At 44.8% G+C, this 24,791-nt stretch overlaps 1 protein-coding gene across 2 annotated transcripts; it reads left to right on the top strand.

Moving 5' to 3' along the window:
* The first annotated feature begins 2,786 nt into the window (after window positions 1–2,786).
* On the top strand, window positions 2,787–23,703 carry ZNF454 (zinc finger protein 454). Of its 2 annotated transcripts, none has more exons than XM_045999126.1 (5): window positions 2,787–2,898; window positions 3,932–4,029; window positions 5,003–5,129; window positions 5,551–5,640; window positions 19,920–23,703. In XM_045999126.1, the coding sequence occupies exons 2-5, from the start codon at window positions 3,997–3,999 to the stop codon at window positions 21,233–21,235; spliced, it is 1,566 nt and encodes a 521-aa protein (XP_045855082.1). In that variant the 5' UTR covers window positions 2,787–2,898; window positions 3,932–3,996; the 3' UTR covers window positions 21,236–23,703. The 2 variants fall into 2 exon arrangements, with proteins under 2 accessions (XP_045855082.1, XP_045855083.1); XM_045999127.1 differs by lacking the exon at window positions 2,787–2,898 and adding an exon at window positions 2,975–3,059.
* Window positions 23,704–24,791: the final 1,088 nt, after the last annotated feature.

Here is a 24,791-nt window from a genome sequence, read left to right as displayed (position 1 = left end):
CATCACAGTCACATGATGGTTGCTCTGCATCAGGTAAAGTATCTGATTCAAGGCAGGAAGAAGGAGGGTGGGAAGCACCAGCAACATCTGTGCCTTTTATCAAAAGAGGTTGTCCCAGAAATTGCTCAGCGGACTTGGGCTTATATCTCATTGACCACAGCTGTGTTACATGCCAGCAGCAAAGGAGGCTGAGAAAATAAATACTCTTCCAGCCTTCTAAAGTGGAGGTAGGCAAAGAAAAGGAGGTTTGAGCAAGGTGTTGATGTGGCCAATAGTTTGGCGAGAGTGTGTTTACCTGACGGTTGAAAAGAAAGATATGAGAGAGTGGAAGGTACAGCTCAGAGTGGGAAAACAGGACTGGGGCAGAGGTTGAAGCTTACAGGAACTTTTTTCGAAGGAAGGAAATTTTCCACCAGGAGAGGTGGGAATCAAGCAGTGATGGGTACAGAACACGTCTGTGGGTGGCAATGGAAGAGGCTCCCTATGGAACTGGGTCCCTGGGCAGGTTAGTCTCTTTGGGCTATGTGACCTCTAAGCTCTAACTCTTGGGGGCTGGAACAAAGATGGAGGGAATGAAACAACCGGATCCTCAGAAACTTAGATCTTTAATACTTATCCCTTACACCTAGTTTCCTCCTCTGCCTTCACAAATTTTTTTCTAGAGGAGGCAGAGATAAGAGAGGAATAGAAAGTAGATGAAAATGAAAAAGACAACAGCAAAATAAAGGATCAGAAGGAAGGCACAGGACAAGGAGAAAAGGAAATATGAAACCTACTGAAGCCTAAGATAATGCAATAACTCAAAACTTGGTGAAACATTAACCTATACAAGAAGCAGCTGGAGAAATGAGTCAGCTATACGGAGGTTGCACTATTTTTTTCAGGAGTTTTTGGATGCTTTAGGCCCCTGTATGTCAGTTCTTAGTCATTCTGGTCAACAGGTAAGGAGGACAGTCTCTGCACCTCTTCTCTATCCCAGGGCCAAGACACCAGGTTCGAGTTACTAGACATGAGACCTCGAGCAAAACACTGAACATCTGGGTGCTTCACTTATTGTTAGTAGTGCAGACTGCACAGCTTGGGATTACAGAAGATACCCATGTAAAATACTCATAAAAGTGCCCAACACATAGTGCTCCATAAACACTAAATATTATCATCCTCATATACCTGAAAACAAAATAACATCCAGACTCCTTAGCATGGGCATGGGATCTGGAAAATTATCTTGGAATCACTGGACCCTCAAAACAAATGCGGTGCACACACAAAGGCGGTATGTCTATGGGAGGCTGGCTGCCCCTGGGACTGTTCTGACAGCCTCCTACCCGGCTTCCTTGTATTGCCCGGGCCCCATCAGAGTCTCTGCTCCCCTTGCAGCTGACCAACGATACTGTCCAAATGTGCTAGGCCACGTCACTCGCGCACACTCCTTCGCTGGTTGCCCATCACACACGGAACGAATCCAAGGTTCTAATGGTGGCTTGCAAGGCCCCGGTCCGCTTGGAACCTCCCGTCCAACGCTCCCTTGCCCACCGGGCCCTCTCCAGTCCCTCCAGCCTCGCAAAGGCTCCGGCTCACCAAGCACACACTTCAGTCTCGGGACCTCGCCGGCCCCCTCCCCTTAGACGGTTCTTCCCCACGTATTCACACGGTTTCCTCCCTCACCGGAATCCAGTCTCTGCTCACGTGCTCCCCTCAAAGAGGATTTCCCCGAACTCGACTTAACATCATCCCCACCCCACCCCCCACGCCCCCGTTCACAGTTTCCGGACAGACACTAAGTGCAGGTTCCGCGGCTCTCTCCCCAGCCCCCAGAACAGTGCCTGACACACACGTGCTCCCAAAGTTGTCGAGAGGATGAAATCTCCCATAACACCCCAAACAGAACGCCGTCGTGGGACCTAAGTCACTGACACCGCTTCCTAAGCCGACAGTCCCCTGACAAACCTCTCAGTCACATTTTTTACTAAATTCACCGCCAACAAAGTTAAAACCTCCCCTTCCTTTCCGCGCTTCGCGAAAACGTGTGTTCAAAGGCAACTAAACACCCCGCGTGGGATTCTCCACAGCTCACCCTGTCCCTGCCCCTCCCCACAGAAAGGAATCCCACCACGGCCTCCGGGCTCCTTCCTGCCTCGGCGAGCCGCAACCCCAGGTCCGCTCGACCTCCTCGGCGCTCCTCTCGGGTCCCGAGGCCGCCACCCTGGTCCCCGCCGCCGGCCCCGCACCCCGGCCTCGAGCCCCAGCCGATCCGCCGGGCCACACCACTACAATGGTTTGCTTCCTCCGCCCTCTCAAGTCGTCCCCGCGCGGTCCTCCTTCAGGAAGGCGCGTTTTGCGGCTTCTCACCTCTTGCTCCGTCCTCCGGGACCGCCTCCGATCCGCTCCCCGCGGCGACGGACCGACTTTATCCCGCGTCAACTTCTCGCTGGTCACTGCCTTTCCCGGGCTTTACTTCAGGACTGAGGAGAACGCCGAACCTGACTTGGACGGAACGAAAGCCCGCACGTGCTGCTTAGCGCACGGAGAATTAGCGGCCCTAAGAGGAACACCAAAGAGCCTCTGGGAAATGTAGTTTCCGCACGCAAAGCTGCCGGGCGTCGCCTTGAAGGGCCGGACCCTGTCTGCGCAGGCGCGCGATATCACTTTCTCCGCCCCCACGCGGGGGCTGGCGCTGGCCGCCGCTTCGCCCTCTGGGAAGTGGAGTCTGGGAAGCCGAAGGGTTGCTGCCCTCGGACTCGCGGGTACTCGGCTCAGCGGCTCCCCGGGCAACGCGCAAGCGCAGTTCCGACCCGGGCTGCCGACTCCAGCTCATTGTGTTCAGCCTGCGATGTGGCGGTTGCGGTTTCTCGCCGCGGGCAGAGGCTCCTCCAAGGGCAATCCTGTGGTGACCAGGTACGGCGGGCAGAGCCGCGTCGGGAGAGCGGGATCGGCCGTGGTGAAGTCGGGCCCCGGGGGTCAGGGCTGCGGGAAAGAACGCCGACTCGGTGCGGGTAGTAGTCCGTGCGGGAGGACGCCGATCCGATGCCCCAAACTTCTCGGGACATATGACTAAGGTTTGATTCCACAGAGGAAAGGGGAGGACGGCCAGGTGCAGGCTGTTGGTTTTAGGGTCCGAATGTGCGAGCGCGTGTGGAGGAGGATGCGGTCCAGGCCTCTGCGTGTGTCTCGGAGGAGTGACTCCGACGCTCGGGAGCCAGGGGACGCCTCCAGGGGTGGATGCTCCGGGCTGGGTCAGAGCCCTGTCTGCGGACCTCGCCGAGGCTGGGGCAGCGGCAGCCGCAGTGGCGGCAGCAGCTTCCTCAAGGACCGGGCAAGGGGCCGGAGGGCCGGTTGTATGAATGAGACTCCCCGCCGCCCAGACACACAAATGCACTGCCTCTCGCCCACTCTGGCTCTTTGTCATCCAGACTGGGCCGAGGGGAAGAGGCCTGAGGTCAGAGAAGGGCTTGGCCTGAGAGGCCTTGGTAGTGACGATCCAGACCTCCTAGCTTGCCTTTGGAGGAGAAAGACGACCATCCTTCCCCACTTCCTCCACTCCCCTTCCAGGCAGGGGGGAAACTTCTCTTGAGACCTGTCAGGGTAACTTCAGGGTAAAGGCCAGGGCATGGGTAGAAATCCTGAGATCTGGGGCTGAAGGGTGCTTTCTGCAAGGAAAACCCAACGTATTTAAGATACGGGAAGATGTGGAGGATTTGACTCTGATGCTGGGAGAGAGTGTGGGGCTGGGAATAGCTGCATGGGGAGGGATCCCCTTGACAGTGGAGGCCATCAGAACCATCCTCAGAAAGAGGAGAGATAATTGGGAACAAATAGGAACCCAGAATCTACTGCTTCGGGGTATTGGAGGATTCCTAGAATGGGAATGCTCACAGCCTCAGTCTGGACTGTCCTCTGACCTCTTTTAACCCAGTTCTCCTCATAACAGGTGTGTAGAAGTTTCTAGCCTTGGTCCCACTCTGCCAGTCTCTGAAAGGGCTTATCAGAGAAGGAATGGCCGTCAGGCACCTGCCAACCATGGTCCAGGTGAGTGGGGAGTTGCTGCAGGGTCCCCCCACCACCACCTCCAGAATTGACTTAAAAGTTTTGAATGTAGAGGTTTGGAGAGGGTGGGTTTGTTTTTTTTACCCTAACCAAGAGCTTTTTTCTTAATCCAGTTTGGGTTAATCATTTGGGGGCCTGACCCTGTTGCTCCTGTATGTATATAAAGATAGATATATAGATGGATTGGCAGTCTTCTCTGGGCTTCTCCTTAACTCCTTCTCAGGGCACACCACCTCTCTTGGCTTCTCAGCCAAGAGTTTCTAAGCAAGGCACTAGTTGTGATCAGAGGGGACAAGGTCATATTGTCCAGAGTGACTGTTCCTGTGGGAACCGTGTTCGTGTGTTGGAGGTGAGTAGGTGAGCAGCCGAAAACAAGCAGAAAGGAGCTGCTCGGCAACAAGTAATAGGTGTCGGGCCATGTTCTCCAAGACATGCCGGGAAGACAAGAGAGATGGGGACACAGTCCCTAGCTTCTTGGAGTTAACAGTCCAGGGTGGGGGCGGATCTGAAAGTAAACAAGAACCCACAGTAAAGAGGGACGGTGTTTTGCTGGGCCTGCTCACTTGAGAAGGGAGTTGAGGATGGCTGTGCCCAGGAAGAATTGTGGAGGCTGAGGTCTGGGTAGGATTTGGTCATGGGGTGGGGTGGAGGGCAGATTGAGGGAAATGGGAGAAAATGTTTGGGGCAAAATGAACAGCAAGAATGAAGTCTCAGTGCTGAGGAAGCCTATCTTCTCCACACGACGTGTTTCTTCAAGGCAGGAAGCAAAGTCTGATAAAAGCTCAGACCCGGGACACCCTGAGGAAATGCTTACGTGGTCATAGAACACCAGCCCGCTCTGTACTAACAGTCCCACACCTCTCAACGGGCTCCTGGGCCTGCCAGGCTCAGCTCTTCCCAGAGAGCCACGGGAAGGGATACCACCGGTCACCAGTGATGGGATTTGCTGTTACAGGAGTCAGTGACCTTCAAGGACGTGGTCGTGCTCTTTACCCGGGACGAGTGGACACAGCTGACCCCTACTCAGAGGGCCCTTTACAGGGATGTGATGCTGGAGAACTACAGCAACCTGGTCTCACTGGGTAAGCGGCGGGGGTTGGGGGGAGGGCTGAGCTTCACACATGGGGATCCCTTAGGGACCCTTAGAAAATCTCAAACTGGTTCCACACAGAAGCCTGGGCTGGGAGTGGGCTGACTGAGGATGCTCTGTTCGGGGCTGCTGCATGCCTACCCCTGGTGTCCTGGGGACGCAACCCCTTTGGAGTCTAAGTGCAGATGCTTCAAAGGTGACAAGTCTCTCTGTGTCAGCAGGGAGAAGGACATGGGAATAGATGGTCTTTGTCAGGCCCCAGGCTTCTGTTCTTCCTTCTGAAGAACTCACCTGTCCCCTGGCCTTCCTATCGGGTCACCTTTTCCAGGAAGTCCCGAGGACCAGGTCTCTTCTTTGCAATGATTTTATCACTGGTATGAACAGATGTGGTCCATTTTCCCCCTCAAAAACAGGGCTCTTAGGACCCCAGTCAGATGTGTTTTCCCGATTGGGAAAAGGAGAAGAATGGATGCTGGAGGACGCGTTGGGAAGCTTCTATCTTGGTAAGAGCCCTGCGTGTGGGAGGCACCAGGAGGGCCTCCACAAATGCTCCAGACTGCGGAACACTGTCTTTTCCCTTCTCATTCACCGCAGCATCTGGTTGCCACATTGGTCCCTGTGTGCATGGGGGCCCTCCTATCCATCAATTTTCTCCCTGTTTGGTATTGATTAATAGCCTTCAGTTTGGAAAAGGCCTCCAGTGTAACCTGGGCCGCTCCCCCTGCCCCATGCCTTGTTTGCATCTCAGTGCGGTCTCTGCTCACGGTTCTCAGTGATGAGGAACCACGCCAGGCTGCACACACGGCAGGGCGAGATGGGCCGGCTAACCATGTGCCTTCTGAGCAGCTGTGCCAGCTAAACCCTGCATGCTTCTTCAGCCACCTTCGTGTTTGTTCATCTGTGTGTGCACAGACTCAGCCAGCATTTAATTACTCTCTGCCTGTCGTCAGCACCTCACCGTGCAGGAAGCATCATGAGAGTGTGGCCAGAATTACACTTAGCTGGGTCCCTCCTTTGGAAACTGGTAGGGGGCATAGACTTGTAGCCCGACCATATAGAGAACGTGACAGTTTAGTGATTGTTACTTGTCTCGAGGAGCCTGGTGAGTGCCCCTCCCTTTGGTCCTGAATTTTCTGAGAGAACGTATTGCCTTATCCAAGACATTACACATTACTGTTTGAGCTGGCGTTTTGCAGGCTCTGAAGTATTTTTTAAAACCTTTTGGTACTGATCTTTCACCCAGCAAAACAGGCGGGGATTTATACATGGAATGTCTGGGACCCAATCTGTTCTGGAATTGAAATGTCTTAACTCTAAAATTCAGTTTTCCAAAGAAATCTCTTCTAACCCCGCTAGCATTCTGAATTTGTGTGTTCTGTTATACGCAAGCTAAGGCATTTTCAGTATTTCATTCCGTACTATACAAGCAGGTATACAAGAAGAGGGGCGTGGAGGAACTAAGCAAAAGAACCTTATCTGCTGTCCTGCCACTTGAGCATAACCTCATCTGTTTTTCCATCACTCATTACTACGAGGCGTGTTCCCGCCTCATTACTGGGAGGAATATGAAGATGGAGTTTTGTGCCTAGAAACAATTTGACAGTCACGTGTGGGTAATACCTGAAAAACCAGGTGGTCATGGTGCAGGCCTTCCCAGTGCCTTTCCCAACTCTCAGGGTCCAGCACCTCGTCTTCCTGAGTTGCCTGGTCACCCCAAAACCTTGAGCTGATTCTGGAGGGATGACCAGTGGTTAGCACTGATCAGGCATGGGAAGAAGTCTTACTTTATATTTCCCAATAAAGTTTTATGGCTGTTCCTCTCATTATCTATTGAAGATTTACTTTTGAATAGAACCATCTTCTGTTTTCTTAGCCAGAAATTGCTGCTATAGAGAAATGGTAGTCATCTCCAATATCTATTGCCCTCTTGTCACTCTCTGTCAGTATTCTTAAAGCATTCATTAGATCATTTTTAGTTTAGTTTTTTTTCTTATTTCTGTTTCACTTCATGATGACTGACGAGGACTTCAAAAAGCCGTCTAGAATTTCTCCATTGTTGCACCAGTGACTCCTGATTTAGAACAGACACTTATTTTCAGATGTAGGGAGAAGAAGTCCTTCTGATAGGTTTTCTCTTCTTGGGGCCATGCACTAGCAGAGGGCGAAGAGAGTTGGCATTTGAGCACCCGGGAACTATTACCATGCTGGGTGTTTTCCAAGGGAATTTATGCGAATTGCCCCCATTCAGTCCTTACAACCTGTGAGGCAAGTTGCGTCAACTCCGCTTACAGAAAACCAGGCCTCAGCATGGTTAACTCATTTGGACAGATTTAACGTTGCTGTTTCCTGGCAAGTCAGGATAGGGGTAAAGCCAGCATTGAAACCCATCTGACCCTCAAACTCATGCTCTCCCCTCCTCCAGAAGAGCTTCAGTCACCTAGAAATTGTTTTCTCAGTGAACCTACAGATAACCACCTGGTCCTTTAATTTGGGTCATGTGCTAATAACTTTTTATAGTTCTTCCGTATTTATTAATCCTTTGAGGTTTCTTTCTGTTACACTGGTTGTACATTTTACCAATTAGCTTTAAACTGTTGGTGGGGGTTTTTTGTTGTTTTTTGTTTGTTTGTTTGTTTGTTTTTGAGCCATGAAGTGTATTCGTTCACAACTGGGCAAAGCATTCATGTAAAAATTTAACACTTTATATTGTGTCTTCTTCCCCATTTCCAACTTTATCTGCTTTTTTTTCTCTTTTTCCCTCTTAAATTGGTTGGGAATTTTTTTTCAGAGATCCAGCTCTTATTTATATCTCTTACAGGCTGTAATTTCATTTCAACACTTATGGTCATTTCCTTGATTTATTTTAAAATGAATGCATTTTGATGGCTGTATACAAACTGTATACAGTTTGTTTGTATACAAATGAGAATCTGTGGTATTTTTTGATAGTCTGAAGAGTAAGGAAACAGCACCCCTATCCCCACTGTCCAGCCGAAGTAACAAAACGGAGGGACACCCGTGGAGTCTGATGCACCCCGCATCACTGCCCCTTCCACCTCTCAAGGCCCACCAGAGCCGCTAGCTTGTCATCAGCAGCCCTGTGCTCCTCGTCATGGTCTTTCCACCTTTATCTCTGGCTCTGAGCAGTCACGTTCAGCTTTGCGTGCTTTAACGTTTGATCCATGTATTGTACAGCAGATGGCTTTCCACAGGCTGTACTTTTCAACCCTTGCCAAGATGCGTAGCTCTGTGCTTCAATACTCCCTCAGCGGCAATACCTCAGTTTCTTCAATCTGTGGCTGGTAGACCTGTAGGTCGTTTCTGGACGTTGCTGTGTAGAATAATGCTGACTGAATATTCTTACCTGCATTTCCTCATACGCATGGGCCTTCTTCGGGAGTCTTTAAGTATATTCATAGGTGTGGAGACACTGGGTTTAAGGGTACATGCTTCGTCAACTCTGCTAGATTTTTCGCAGATTACTGATTAAATTAGTTGTTCCACATTATACTGATAGTTGATGCAAGTTCTTGGTACTTGATACTCTTGCCAAAATTGGGAACTGTTAGACTTTTTTCCCCAGTCCCACTCCTCTGAAATGGTATCTCCCTGTGGTTTTAAATTACATTTCCTTGTTTCCTAGTGAAATTGGACATTTTTGTGTATGTTGCTAATTTGTGTTCTGTGACTTACATGTTCCTATTCTTTGCCCGTTTTTCTATTATAGTTTATCTTTTTCTTACTCATTTGTAAAAAATCGTATGTCTTCAGGAATCCAGGATTTTATACAGTAGCATATATATATGTGTATATATGTATATAACAGGAACCCAGTATTTTATCAGTTAATATGTGTGTCATCCTATGGTTTCTCTTCTTTACTAACAGAAATTCTTTTTTAAAATTTTTTTTTAATTTTTAATTTTTTTAAAAGATTTTTTATTTGACAGAGATCACAAGTAGGCAGAGAGGCAGGAGAGAGAGAGGAGGAAGCAGGCTCCCTGCTAAGCAGAGAGCCTGATGCGAGGCTCGATCCCAGGACCCTGAAATCATGACCTGAGCCGAAGGCCGAGGCTTTAACCCACTGAGCCACCCAGGCGCCCACATTTTTTTTTTTATTTTTTATTAACATATAATGTATTATTAGCCCCAGGGGTACAGGTCTATGAATCGCCAGGTTTACACACTTCACAGCACTCACCATAGCACATACTCTCCCCAATGTCCATAACCCCACCACCCTTTCCCTACCCCTGTTCCCCCGGCAACCCTTAGTTTGTTTTGAGAGTAACAGTATCTTATGGTTTGTCTCCCTCCCGATCCCATCTTGTTTCATTTTTTCCTTCCCTACCCCGAAAACCCCCCACGTTCCCTCTCAAATACCTCATATCAGGGAGATCATATGGTAATTGTCTTTCTCATTAACAGAAATTCTTAATGAAGTAAAATATATCAGTCTTTTGCCTTAATGATCTTTATCTTCATGCTTTTTGTGTTGTGTTGAAATGATCCTTTCTACCCTTAGATCCACAAGGGAAGGACTTGGTCTTGCTGGTTCTTATATCCTCAGATATAACCATTGAATGGAAGCATGAATTTCTAATAGTAACTTTTGTCTTTTTTTTCCCCTGTAATATCTTGTCAGAGGTTGCTTCTTAATAGACTTTTTTTTTTTTTTTTTTTTTTTTTTTTTGAGTAGCCTAACATGGGGCTCAAACTCACAACCCTGAGATCAAGACCCAAGCTGAGATCAAGTCAGACACTTAACGGACTGAGCTACCAAGGCGCCCCTTTAATAGACTTTATAATGAATGTTTCACTCTGCTGATCCTTTTTCTTTTATCTTGATCTAGTTCATTGATTTTTTTCTGCCCTTTATTTCTTACCTTTGACTTTCTTGGATTTTATTCTGTTTTTTTTTTTTTTTTTTAAAGATTTTATTTAATTATTTGACAGACAGAGATCACAAGTAGGCAGAGAGGCAGGCAGAGAGAGAGGAACGGAAGCAGGCTCCCCACTCAGCAGAGAGCTCAACTCGGGGCTTGATCCCAGGACCCTGAGATCATGACCTGAGCCAAAGGCAGAGGCTTTAACCCACTGAGCCACCCAGGCACCCCTATTCTGCTCTTCTTATTTTTAATATTAAGTTTTATCACAGTAATACATGTATTTCATGGAACTACAGTGTTGAATATAAAAAATGAGTGGCCCCTTTGTCCCCCCTTTTCCCCGTTCTCCCTTCTGGAGAGAGAGTCCCTTTTCTCTTCTTTTAGCTGATTATTTGATATATTTGCTTCTAAATAATGACATTTTTGCTCTCGCTGAGTTCCCTCTGACCTCTTTGCAGTGAATCCCCTTCCCCATCCATAACCCAGGCAGCCCTAATCTGCCAGGATTTCACAGGAATGGACACATAGCCTTCTGTGTCTGACTTCTGTCACTTAGCACAGTATCTCTGAGACTCCTCCTTGCTGTTTCACGTGTCAGAAATTCTTTGCTGTTGCTGAGTTAGCGCCCTGTCATATGGCGATAGCTCTGTTCAGTTATCGTTAATGAGCATTTGGGCTATTTTCAGGTTTTGGCTAAAGCTGCTATAAACAGTCTGGTACAAGGCTTCCTCACGTGGATGTATTTTAGTTCATATGCTCTTTGTAGACATATGTGCTCACTAAGGTACGTGCCTAGAAGCAGGAATCCCAGGTTGTGCAGTAGTTGTGTGTTGAAACCGGGACACACTTTTCAGTGGACGCAGGAGCCAGGTGCCCCTTACCGGGCTGGGTCGGACTCCAGCACCACGCTTAGCAGCAGCTCTGCGAGGGGCCACCCCTCCTTGTTCCCTCTCTTGGGGGAAATCACTCTATCTTTCACGATTGAGTCTGTCACATGTGGATTATGTTGCAGACGCCCTCCTGATGTCAGGTTGAAGAAGTCGACTCATCTGATGAGAGTTTTATCATGACTGGATACGGCATTTTTCACGAATGCTTTTCCGAATCCTGAAGATGCTACTATGTTTATCAGTTACAGTGGTTGGTTTTAAAATATCAAATCAAATTTGCCTTCCTGGAAAACCCCAACTTGGTTTTCATTTCTTGTTTTCGAAATATTGCTCAATTAAACTGGCTAACGTTGCTCAATTAAACTGGTTACGAATTTTTGCATCTGTAGTCATGATAAATTAGTCTGATCTGTTCCTCGCAATACCTTTGTTTTTGATAACAGGGTAATGTTAGCCTTGTAAAATGAATTTGGGCATTTCCCCTTCCGTATTATTTTTTGGGAAAATCTGTATGGAATTGGTGTTATTTCTTCCTTAAATGCTTGGTCAACCCAGTGAAGTTTTCTGGGCCAGGAATTTTCTCCATGGGAAGGTATTAAACTGCAAATTCAGTTTCCACGGCTTCTTTTCAGTGGGCCACAAATGTTAGCTGCCTTAGCCTCCCCGAATCCTGGGCTCTGTCACTTCAGTTCACTGAGCCTCCTGGGCTGTTTTGGTCCCTGTGCTGTGACACCGGGGCTAAATCCCTAGGTCTTCCCCTGTCTGTTTCCTTTCTCCCAGGGATCTCCATCTTTCCCTGTCATTTGTCCATTGCCTAAAAAGTTGTTTCTTTCTCTCTCTCTCTCTCTCTTCCCACCGCTCTGGTTTTCTAATTGTTTTACAGTGGGAATTCTCCGAGTTTTCCAATTCTGCCATCATTTTTAATTTCTAAGAACTCTTGTTCCTCTGGATATTGCTTTATTTATATGCTAGTATTCACATTTTGTGGTTAAAATATTTTACCTCTAAAGATAAATGGTTTCTTAAAAACATTTTTCTTTCTCTTCATAAGCTCTGTGTTCTCAAATTTTTCTCTTTATTTTGGTATCGCTTTCTTGTTAGAAACTTTCCTCCTATGTCCAGTAGTCCCTGATTGTCTGCCCAGGTAAACGGTGGGAGGATCAAGGTCCTTTCTGGCAACTCTTAGTGGGTAAGTGGGGCTTGAGTGTTTCACCTCCTGCCACCAGCTGCCCTGGTATCTTCAGTCCAGAGCACCTTCGATTTACTCCCTCCAAGAGGAAAGGCTGGGACTTCTGCCAAGTTGGGAGAGGGGAGTCCCCAAGCTCCTCAAACTGGGAGAAGAGACGTGGGGGCCTAATGGCTTTGTAAACTGACCTTAAAGCAATGCTCCATTATCCATTCCCCACTTCCAGAGGTACCTGATGGTGCCAGGCCCTGAAACTCTAGGTAATTTGGAAGTAAATCAGGTTAGTTTCTCATCCCTCCCTGGGGGTGACCTTTCGAGTACATTGTAAAGGGGTTTGGATCATACCACTTGCATGCCTTGTATGAAACCCTGGAGTTACATAGTTTAAGACCATACTTTGTTTTTTGTAAATGGGACAGTGCAGCTAGGGGTACCTTAATTCAGCCCACTCTGAAGTGACCTGGGGGCCCTGGGGAGAGCTGATTCCATGTGCTCAGATCTTCAGCAGGGGTCCAGTCTCTCCTAAGCTCAGTTCATCTTCAATGTGGGAAAACCGGGGTGCATTTGACTCCCCTCTTGATTACATGAGTATTCTCCTGGAACACTAAACATTCAGAAGACAAATATTCTCTTTAATGTACATGATGTGAGTTTATGACCACAATCAAGCAAAGGCTTTAATAGATATAACTACCCAGCAGCTGCTAGAAAAGAAAGCCAGCAATTGGTTATTTTTGTTGAGCCATAGTATATCCCTTTTGAAAGTCTTCTGCCAGATTTTTTTTTTAAGATTTTATTTATTCATTTGACAGAGAGAGATCACAAGTAGGCAGAGAGGCAGGCAGAGAGAGCGAGAGGGAAGCAGGCTCCCTGCTGAGCAGACCACCCGATGCGGGACTTGATCCCAGGACCCTGAGATCATGACCTGAGCCGAAGGCAGCAGCTTAAACCACTGAGCCACCCAGGCACCCTTGCCAGATTTTTTTAAGTAAAAATATTTTATAGTAATACTAACCCAGGAAAATACACAAATTATAAGTGTAAAACTCAACACATTCTTGCTGTGTAAATACTGTGTAACTGGCACGTGTAACAAGAAGAATGTTACCAGCACATCAGAAACCTCCCATCCCCTCTATTTCTTTTGTTCTAAAGATAACTACTACCTTGACCGTAGGCTTGTTTTGCCTGTTTTCAAAGTTTGTATAAATGGAATCATACAGTATGTTTGAGATTCATGCACGTATAGCAATAGTTGGATCATTCTCACTGATATACAGTATTTCACTCTGTAAACCTACCAACATTTCTACTTTCTACTGTTGTTAGACATTTGATTCATTTCTAGCTTGGAGCTATTATGAAATGTATTGCTTTGAATGTGCCTGTGTGGCTTTAGAGAATATAAATGTGTATTTCTCTTGGGTATGTAGTTATGAGTACTATGTGCATGAGTATGCAAGCTTTAGTTGACACTGCCAAGTAGTTTTCCAAAGTGGGTAGAGCAGCAGTATGCAAGGGTTCCGTATTCTCCTATAGACCTAGTATTACCATTTAAATTTTTTTTCCACCACTCTTGAGGATTTATGGAGTATCTGATTGTGTCTCAACTTATGACTGATGAAATTGATCATCTCTATTTTTAATCTCTTTAATATCCTCTTTTTTTGGAAAACTTATTTATTGTAGAGCAAGAGAGCAAGTACAAGTGGGAGGGGCAGAGGAAGAGGGAGAGACAATCTCAAGCAGACTCTGCGCTGAGCACGGGGCCCCACTCTGGGCTTGATCTCACAACCCTGAGATCACAACCTGAGCCAACACTAAGAGTCGGACACTTAACCACTTAACCAACAGCACCACTTAGGTGCTCCTAATATTCTCTTTTGTAAAGTACCTATAAGTCTTTCTTTTATTTTCTGTATAGTCGTCTGATCTTTTCTTATTGATAGGTTTGCTGAATATTTCTTTTAGGAACTTTGCATCTGTTTTGATGAGAAAGAATGGTCTGTGACTTTTTTTTTTTTTTTTTTTTTGGTCTTCATCAGATTCTGGCAGGTTGTGGTAACTTCATAAAACCAATCAGAAATATTTGTTCTCTTCAGTTTTCTGAAAGAGCTTGGGTAAAATTGGTGTTATTTCTCCCTTAAATGTTTATACAAATTCAGTACTGAAGCCATCTCTGCCTGGCAATCTTGTAGTGAGAGGTTTTTATTTATTTATTTTTTAAAGATTTATTTATCTGAATGAGAGAGAGCGAGCAGAGAGTGTGATCACAAGTGGGGGGAGGGATAAAAGGAGAGGGAGAGAGAGAGAATCCTCAGGCAGACTCCCCACTGAGCACAGAGCCTGATATGGGGCTTGATCCCAAGACCCTGAGATCATGACCTGAGCCAAAATCAAAAGTCAGCCAGTTAACCTACTAAAGCACCCCAGGCACCTCTGTGAGAAGAACATTTTAAAATGAAGATTCAATTTATTTATTAGATGTAGTCAAATTTTCTGTTTCTTTTTTTGTACCTTTCTAAGAATTTGAACCTTGCTCTAAGTGCCCAAACTTATTGACATAAAGTTTCCTTATTATGTTATTATCTTATAAGTCTCTGTGGAATCTGTCCTGATGTCGTCTTTATCATTATTGCTATTAGTAATTGATATTAGCAATCAATTAATATTAGTAATCATTATTGATAATTATTGATTAGTGGTCATTAGTAATTAGTAGGGCACACACATAATTATTTTGTGCCTTCTTTTCTTGATTAGTGTTGCTAGAAGTCTATCAATTTTTATTAAGTTATTGATTTGTCTATTTTATTTTGTCCTTTTTATTTTTTATTTTTATTTTCTTTTTTTTTGTTTTTTTATCTTTCCTTTTATTTTTCCTTTTTGTTTCATTTGCTATTTTTCTAATTTCTTGAGATGTATATTTCCTTCTACACATGACTGTAGTTGCATCCTATCAGTTTCATTTCATATTTTTATTATCATTTAAATTCCAATTTTTGTTGTGATTTTTTTTCTTTCATCTATCAGTTATTTAGGAATGTATTGCTTAATTTAGAAATATCTGGGTTCATTTCCAGGTTAATTCCACTGAGTTCAGAGAACATACTCTGAATGTTCTCATTCCTGTGAAATGTATTCATTTACAGCCAATATAAGGTCAGTTTTGGTAGACGTTCTCTATGTACTAATAATATGTGCTCTGTCATTGTTGGGTGTACTGTTTTCAAGTCTATTATTTGAGTCAGATTTGTTTATCAGGTTATTGAGAACATCTCCATAATGGTTTGATTTCTGAGTTATTGAGAGTGGTGTGTGAACATAGATTGCTAAGATTATAAAGAGTTCTCTGTTTTTGCTTTTCATTTTCTCTGTTTCTACTTTATACATTGTGAAGTTTATGTGCAAATGTGGATTTGTTATACGCTCCTGGAGAACTGTCCCTTCTGTCAATGTGAAATATCTGAAAGTCTATTTTTTCTAATATTGTAAGATTTGTCTGATATATATACCAGCTTTCTTGTGGTTAGTGCTTGGTTGATATATCCTTTTCATTCTTTTCTACATTTCTATACCTATGTTTTGGTATTTCTCTTCTAATAAGCATTTAGTTGGATTTTTTAAATCCAGTCTTACAATCTTAGTTTTTGTTTATTTGTGACAGAGAGCACGAGTAGGCAGAGAGGCGGGCAGAGTGAGGGGGAGAAGCAGGTTCCCTGCTGAGCAGAGACCCTGATGAGGGGCTTGATCCCAGGACCCCAAGACCATGGCCTGAGCCGAAGGCAGGGACTTAACTTCCTGAGCCACACAGGCACCCCTGTTAAGTGTATTTAATTACATATATATTTTCAACCTCTCAAGACATAATTACTGTGTGCAATAATACTTACATGTATTCACATATTTACTTTTCATTCCTTCTTACATTTCCATGTTTCCACCTGGGATTTTCTTATGCCTAGAACATGCTTCTTATTGTGTTTTGTTTTGTTTTTTTTAATGTGGGTCTGCTGGTGTCACAGTCTGTTTTTATTTGTGTAGAAATACCCATTTCATATTCACTTTTTAAGGATATTTTCTTTCTATTGAATTATTTGGCAGTTATGTTCTTTCAACACTTTCTGATGTTGGTTCATTGTCTTCTGGCTTCCACTGTTTTTGTTGGCTGCCAGTCTTATTTTGATGGCTGCCAGTCTTATTTTTTTCTTCTTCTTTTTTTTTTAATTTAATTTTTTAAAAAGATTTCATTTATTTATTTGACAGAGAGAGACACAGTGAGAGAGGGAACACAGCAGGGGGAGTGGGAGAGGGAGAAGCAGGCTTCCCACAGAGGAGAGAGCCTGATGCAGGGCTCGATCCCAGGACCCTGGGATCATGACCTGAGCTGAAGGCAGATGCTTAATGACTGAGCCACCCTTATTTTTTTTTTCTTTAAAAGTAACGTATTTGTTTTCCTCTCAAATAACTGTCAAGATTAAACTTAGGTTTCCAGTCGTTTTGTGCTTAGGTGTATTTTCTTTGTATTTATCCTGCTTGGAATCTCTGGTGCTTCTCAAATTCATTTTTCAGCCTTTGTGTTGTTTCAAATAGTATTTTTGCTCCATTTGTTTCCTTCTCCCATTCCAGAACTCGTCACACGTATGTTCAGTCTCTTCATCATGACCTGTATGTTTCTTTTTTAACTTTTTTCAGCAACTTTTACCATAGATGTTTTCTGCTTATGTATTTTTCCATTGCACTATTGCTCCCTTCTACTATGTATAATATACTATTAAATCTGTCTGTTCAGTTCTTCATTTCAATTATTATAGTCTTTTCTAGAATTTTCATTTGATTCATTGGTTCGAATCTCCTTTTGAAATTCTCACTCTTATCTGTGTTATTGAACACATTAATCACAGTTATCTCAAAATCCATGTCTGATAACTTGGATATCTGAGTTCTATGGGTCTTTGTGTATTATCTGTTTTTTCTCTTGATTTAATATCTTAGTACTCTGGTACATTTTGATTGAATCTTTAATATTGTATTTGAAGAAGTGAAGAGGCCCTGGGTGATGTTATATTCCTCCAGAGAACATTTGCCTTTTCTTCTGGCAGATAGTGAGTGTAAGGGAACCACCTTAATCCAACCAGGGATGTGTTAGATGGAGATTGGGTTGTGCTGTTTATATAAAGCTTTGCCTATCTCTTATTTGCCCTTGCTACTAGGTTATAGCCCTCTAGGAGTGCCTACTGAGAGCTTTATATGTTTACTGTGACCACTAACCCCTTCTTTGGAAAATCCTGATCTCAGATTTTGGCTCGATATTTTCTTAAGATTAGAAAATTTTGAAATTCTGCTTAGCTTTGGTCTCTTGTCCTGAGAGGTTTTAGAATTCAGCAAATTCTATAAGGGGAAAAACCAGTAAGTATTGGGATTACCTTTCTGTATTTCCCTTTTCTCCCAGATATTAAACTATCAGGTTGGCCTTGAGTGACATCTGATGCCTTTAGACAGAATTTTTGTTTATCAATTAGGATTTTCCAGTTGTTTTCTGCAGGAATGTCTGCCACAGCTTACTTTATCAGGTCCAGAAATGAGAGTCAGCCCTTAAGGTGTTAACATTTGGCAATCCTGGCATTTAACTGACCATTTTTGTTTTGAGCAACATTAGTCTGAGCTCACCAGGATTTTAGCTTTAAAATGCACCTGTTTAACTTTCTTTTCTAGATAAGTAAAGGGGTTAGTTTAGTTTGGTTTTGTTGATTATAGCTCTTTGTAGATTTTCTGGAGTGTATAGGAAAAAAGTAATGAGGAGGCTTGTTCTTGATAGGACTTTCCAGGAATCTTTGCATCATTGCAAAGTAGTATCTAGCTTTTATCATTAACATAAAAGGCAGATAATCACAAATACGTAAGAAAAACTAGTATGCAGTCCAGAACTCTGCTTGTTAATACAGACCTACCTCATTCTGTTGTGCTGTGCAGATATGCATTTCTTAACAAATTGAAGGTTTGTGGCAATCCTGCATCAAGCAGATCCGTTGGTGCCGATTTTCCCGCAGCGTTGGCTCACTTCATGTCTGTGTCACATTTTGGTAATTCTGGCAAGAAAACTGAAAACCTCTGGAAAGGATTCACTATTCTAGATAACATTGAGAACATTCATAATTTATGGTCAGAGGTCAAAAAAATCAATATTGGTAGGAGTTTGGAAGTTGATTCCCAGGTTCATGGGTGACTTGGAGGGGTGCAAGACTTCAGCGGAGGAAGTTACTGCAGATGTGGTAGAAAGAGCAAGAGAACTAGCATTAGACGTGGAGCCTGAGGATGGGACTGAATTGCTGCAAGCTCCTCAAGACAGCTTGAACGGATGAGGAGTTGCTTCCTACAGATGAGTAAAGAGAGTGTTCTTGGCATGGAATCTACCAAAGAGGATGCCGTGAAGGTTGTTGACATGACAACACAATATTTAGAATATGGTATAAAGTTAGTTGATAAAGGTGAGGCAGGGTTTGAGAGATTGACTGCAATCTTGAAAGAAGTTCTGCTGTGGGTAAAATGCTATCAAACAGCACCTCATGCTACAGAGAAATCATTCCTGAAAGGCAAGAGTCCACCGATGCAGCAAATTTCATTGTTGTCTTATTTTAGGAAATTGTCACAGCCACCCCAGCCTTCAGCAGCCATCAACACTGAGGCAAGACCCTCCCCTAGCAAAAAGATTTTGCTGAAAGCTCAGATGCTGGTTAGCACTTTTTAGCAATAAAGTACTTTTTAATTGTGGTATATAGAGTGTTTTTCTAGACCTAACGCTGTGCTACTGAAAAGACTACAGTATAGTATAAACATAACTTTTACATGCACTGGGAAACCAAATAATTCATTTGACTCACTTTATGGTGACATTCACTGTATTGCGGCAGTCTGGAACTGAACCTGCAGTCTTTCTGAGGTATGCCTGTGCCGTGAAACCAAGGGAAACAATTATTGAGTAAGTGCAGAATTTGTCTGTGGGGAGAGAAACAATTCTGTGAGATAATGCATGGGACCACAGCTCGTATCCTAGAAGCAGAGTCCCATTTCTAATGACGAGTATACTGTTTTCCCCAGTCAGGACCTCTAAGGTGTACTGGGTATACCCAGGCAGATTTACTGTTTTGTTCCTAATATTCCATCCTGACATACACATCTTCATGTTACATTTTCCTCATATAGATGTTACATTATTCATATGGGTTTAAAGACTTTACTTCCTCACCAGTAGTAGGAGGTCCTAATTTTATTAGCAGATATGAGTGTTTTACATAGCCTTACTGTGGCTTTTTTATTACCCATCTGAATGAGTATATAAAACATAAAAATGTTGCTTTTATTAGTTTTAGGAGTTGAATGACTTTTCTCCCAAGTGTTAACTTCTAGTTTCCCTGGTTTCTTTAGGCTGCATGTAGGTTATTTTAAACACTGTACCACTAAAATGGACAAGGTACATTTTTTTTCTTATCTATTAGCATAGTAGGGTCTACGTAGGCTTTTTGAGGCTTAGAAAGTCAGATAACTTCTCTGTAGTCACAAAGAAAATGAATATTGTACTCAGGATCCCAACCCAGGCCTGTGACTTCTGAACTCAAGCTCCCAAGGTGCCCTGCTTCATACATCTGACTTTAAATCAACCCCTTCCTGCTACAACCTCTGCTCACCTCTCTTGCCATTTCCTTTCCTATCTTCCCTTCAAGATGCCTTCAAAACGGCAACCTCTTTGTCAGCATTATAAACGGGCTCATCTTCTTACCCTAACTAGATAAAACATGTTTATGTTTGATGTCTTTCAGACTGGATGACTATGCCTGTGAGTAAGAACTCTCCTCCCAAGCCAGATATTCCTGATCAGGACTTGGATCAGTGGATGATAAAGGAAGGATTCACTAGAGATAGTCACTGGAAATACGATGGCCAGTTGGAATGGCAGCATGGAGGCCAGGGGATACTTTCTCACCAGAAGACCGCCTCTGTGCTCCGCGCCCAGGCCAGGGATGAACCTGGGAAGCACTGCACTGTGAGCTCATCTTTTGATCAGAGTCAGGGATTTCAATCTAGCAAAAAAGCCTTCGAGTGTAGTGAATGTGGAAAAGTCTTCACTAAAAGTTCAACCCTTAATAAACATCAGAAAGTTCATACTGAAAAACTGAATGCAAATCGGAAAACTGTTATTAAAGAGAAACGATATGAATGTAGAGAATGTGGGAAAGCCTTTCACCAGAGTACACACCTTATCCACCACCAAAGAATTCACACTGGCGAGAAACCGTATGAATGTAAGGAATGTGGCAAGGCCTTCTCTGTGAGCTCCTCACTCACTTACCATCAAAAAATTCACACCGGAGAGAAACCTTTCGAATGCAACTTATGTGGGAAAGCTTTTATCCGAAACATACACCTTGCCCACCATCATAGAATTCACACTGGAGAGAAGCCTTTTAAATGTAACATATGTGACAAAGCCTTTGTGTGCAGGGCACATCTTACCAAACACCAGAATATTCATAGTGGAGAGAAACCTTATAAATGTAATGAATGTGGAAAAGCCTTTAATCAGAGTACAAGTTTTCTTCAGCATCAAAGAATTCACACTGGAGAGAAGCCCTTTGAATGTAACGAATGTGGAAAGGCCTTCAGGGTGAACTCTTCCCTGACAGAGCATCAGAGAATTCATACTGGAGAGAAACCTTATAAGTGTAGCGAATGTGGGAAAGCTTTCAGGGATAATTCATCCTTCGCTCGACATCGGAAAATTCATACTGGAGAGAAACCTTACAGGTGTGGTTTGTGTGAGAAAGCCTTCAGGGACCAATCAGCCCTAGCCCAACATCAGAGAATTCATACTGGAGAAAAACCTTACACGTGTAATATATGTGAGAAAGCCTTCAGCGACCATTCAGCCCTCACTCAACATAAGAGAATCCACACCAGAGAAAAACCTTACAAATGTAAAATCTGTGGGAAAGCCTTTATTCGAAGCACACACCTTACTCAGCATCAGAGGATTCACACAGGAGAGAAGCCCTATAAATGTAATAAATGTGGGAAAGCTTTCAACCAGACTGCAAACCTCATTCAGCATCAGAGACATCACATTGGAGAAAAGTGATAGGATTATAGTTTATATGGCAGAACTTCAAGACCGAGTGTGGTAATTATTGAATGTAAGTGAATCCATTCCAGAGAATAGCCATGAAAACTTCAGTGAAGATGGAATTTTTATTTACAGGAGTCAACCTTCATGGTACTGTGGGTTTGAGAATTTAAGAATGGCATGCCCTCCTAGTTCAGAACTGCCTCAGTTGAATAACAGTAATGTTTAATTAGTCTGAATTATCAAGTATTGTAACCATAATGAAGCTTCATTAACAACACAGAAATTAGATGATCACATTTACATTTTGACTATTAAGAGAAATTATAAAATTGCAAAAGACCAGGGGAAGAAGCAAAGGAAAAAAAAGTAAAAATGGTCAATAAGCATTTCACTCACTTCTTTTATATAAAAGGTTTTCTACTTTCAGTGGAACCCTTTGTTCTCACCCACCCACTTTCTCAGTGTAGGGAAAGTGCAGTCACCGTGCATTGGCCCTGGAGTTACCTAAATTATGTTTCCCACCTTCTGCTTCAAACCATCTTCTCAGATCTCCCTGACTTACGTGTCCACTGGCTGCTTACCCATATTCTCCTTCTGGGACAACTCGTTTGAATGGTGTGTCCTTCTTGATTTAGCAACTCCTAACTGGTAACATCGTGTCACTTATCATCACCCCATTTGCCTTTGGGAAATGTGGTGATCTGGCCTCCTACACAGTCCATGATTCTGGTTATCTCAACCAGACCCAGCATTCAGAACTCGGGGACCCCTGAGAGACAGGTTGATCAAACTTCTTGAGTTACCCAGTTCCTCTAGGCCTCACCTTGACTCTGACCCTGGGATGGTACCTTAAAGTAGGGGCTAGGTTGTGTAGACATTACCTCCAATTGCTCTGCACTGTCCTTACCCCACACACAGCAATCAGGGGTCTGCTCAGCTTCAGATGTGACAATCCAGCCACCTCACAGTGTTCTAGACCCTCTCCACTTCCGTGATTTGCCATTTCCTAATGTGCAGCTGACACAAGTTAGAGCCCCAACGCTAATCCTCAAAGGCTCTGACCCACTCTTTCCCTTGGCTGGCAGTCCTCTGTGTCCACTGTGCTAGAGGATGTATTCCTTGCCCCCAGAATACGAACTGCTGCATCCTGGTCTCTGCACTTCTTCCATCCAATTTTCGGAAGGTCTCGGCTGTGTTGACAGAGCAAACAGCTTTGAATTTCTGCTTTTGCATTTGGAAGTAGGCATTTCCTCTCCTCCATCTGGGTGTTCTATTTAAAGACTGTCCCATTCTGACAGTGGTGATCTACCCGTGGAGTAATTCCGTGGATCAAGACGTGGTCAACAGCATCATGACGTTCCCTGGCAGGGGACTGTCCATGCCCCAAACTTGTAGCGATACTCTGTTCCTGCAGGTACAGTTCCTTCTCCATCTTTGATCCTTCACTGCTCTCAATAGAAAGCACGGAGATAAAATAATGTGTGCCTTCACACACACACACAGCCCCTGGTAGCACTGTCCCCTTCCCCACCACAAAGGACGGGGAGCCCACACTACTGCAAACTGGAACAACACACCACATCATGAATACAGAAGAGCAAGTCCACCGTTGTTCTGGGAAATGGAGTGGCAAGTTCTCAGTCCGTGGAGGTGCTCTCCATCAAGCTGGACAGCCCACTGGGCCCAGAGATGCTGCACCTCAACTCCAAGTTACAGCAGAGGACAGTCTATTTCCTGGTGGAATTCTAAATTCACCTTCCCTGGAGTACAGGCTGCCGGTGTGGGCAGGCATCTGTGAGGGGGTCAGCAGCAGCTCATGCTTTCTCCCATACTAAGCTGCAGATGAAGCAGCATTTCGAGGGGTGACTTGGAGCTCTTTGTACGCTGGGCCCCCACATGTTCATCGGCAGCCCTATAGGGCTGGGAGCCCCCAATTCCACAAAAAACTTGAAAACCCGCTCGCTGCTATAGATCCCTGCCTGCAGTACCAGCCATGTGGCCCACCTGCCCCTAACAATCACCCTCTTCCCTTGAATCCCTGTGGGACGCTGCTCAGCCGAGTTCAATGTTCATTTTGTTTGTGTTTAATGAGAGCTGCTGCCACGGGTCCTGTGCCTGGAGTCGAGCCAGAGCCAAGACCAGGTGCCCCCGAGAACCTCCTTTATCCCGGGGATGGCACCAGCAGCTGTTCCTGCACCAGAATCCATGCAGCCCGAAAGCCCTTCATCTGGGATTGCTCCCTGCCCAGTCAGTGCACAGACTTCCCGGCATACCCACGACTATGCCGTTGCAAGATAACGAAGGAGCCTGTCTCCCCACCCCCTCAACAGGACTAGAGAGACAGAGGAGCCAGAGAAGCAGATCTAGACCCACTTCCCACATCTGATGCACCAGAGCTCTCCTGGTCTACCATGGAATTGCCCAATGGGCAAACTCAGTGGGAGTTCCGCTCTGCCCAGGGGAAGGGTTTGGGAAGAGGATTGGCACCGTAAACCTTATTAAAAGTCATCATTGGGGGCGCCTGGGTGGCTCAGTGGGTTAAGCCACTGCCTTCGGCCCAGGTCATGATCTCGGGGTCTTGGGATCAAGTCCCACATCGGGCTCTCTGCTCAGCAGGGAGCCTGCTCCCCCCCCCTCTCTCTGCCTGCCTTTCTGCCTACTTGTGATCTCTCTCTGACAAAAAAAAAAAAAAAAAAAGTCATCATTGGCTGTGGGCTCCCGTGAATGCCCCCCTGAAACTGCCAGCTCTTGGGGGAAAAATAATTGCTCCAGTCTCCCCTTTCACATTCCTCTAATGCTCTCTTGTCAGGTCTTCCCATCTCCAGCTGATAGATTGGGCGCCTGGGTTCTCCCTCGTCACCTGAGCTCGCCTCGCTCTGCCACCAGCATCTGCCCAAGACATTGCCTTTCTCCATATTCAGCAATGGCTTTTAGAATGGCACCTCAATCCTCAGCGGACTGGGGCTTCCCAGTTATAGTACCTGAGCCTCAGAGTCTTGGAACAAAACACCCGTAAACTGCATGCATCTGGTTGAGAAAACAACTTAATTCCCTTGAACGTGAATTTAGTCCAGGTGCATACCCTCCAGCTGTGTGAGTCCTCTTCCCTTTGCACTTTGCCCTCCTCTGCCCTTTACTGGATTAGCCAGCAAGGCCATGTGGACACATAAAACACTCCCGCCTGCAGTGGGAGGAGTCCCAGCTTCTGGCCCCTCCTCAACTCCTGCTAAATATATTTTTGGTAATATTTTTACTTTTAGTATTTTTATACCAGTTTGCGAAGGCAAAAAGAAAATACAAGGTTTGATTGTTTCCCATCACTCATGAACTCAGTGGCGCTAATGACCATTCTCTGCCAGTGCCAGCATTTGGTCACTCGGGCATGTTCCTCCTCAGCCTGTGTGTTACCCTGTCTACGGCTCATCACTGTTCTCAAAAATTGTTGCCACAGAGTGGCCCATCTGTGTGTCTTTCTGAAAATAAATGAGAAAAGTACACAGTGTTCTAAGAGGTACAAGCTGCATTTGTGTTACCTGGTTATCTCTTAAGACATGGCCAAAAGTAGTGC

Source organism: Meles meles, chromosome 3 (assembly GCF_922984935.1).
Source record: "Meles meles chromosome 3, mMelMel3.1 paternal haplotype, whole genome shotgun sequence".
Lineage (NCBI taxonomy): Eukaryota > Metazoa > Chordata > Mammalia > Carnivora > Mustelidae > Meles > Meles meles.
The sequence above is the reverse complement of the archived record's forward strand: the minus strand, read 5'-3'. Positions and strand labels throughout refer to the sequence as shown.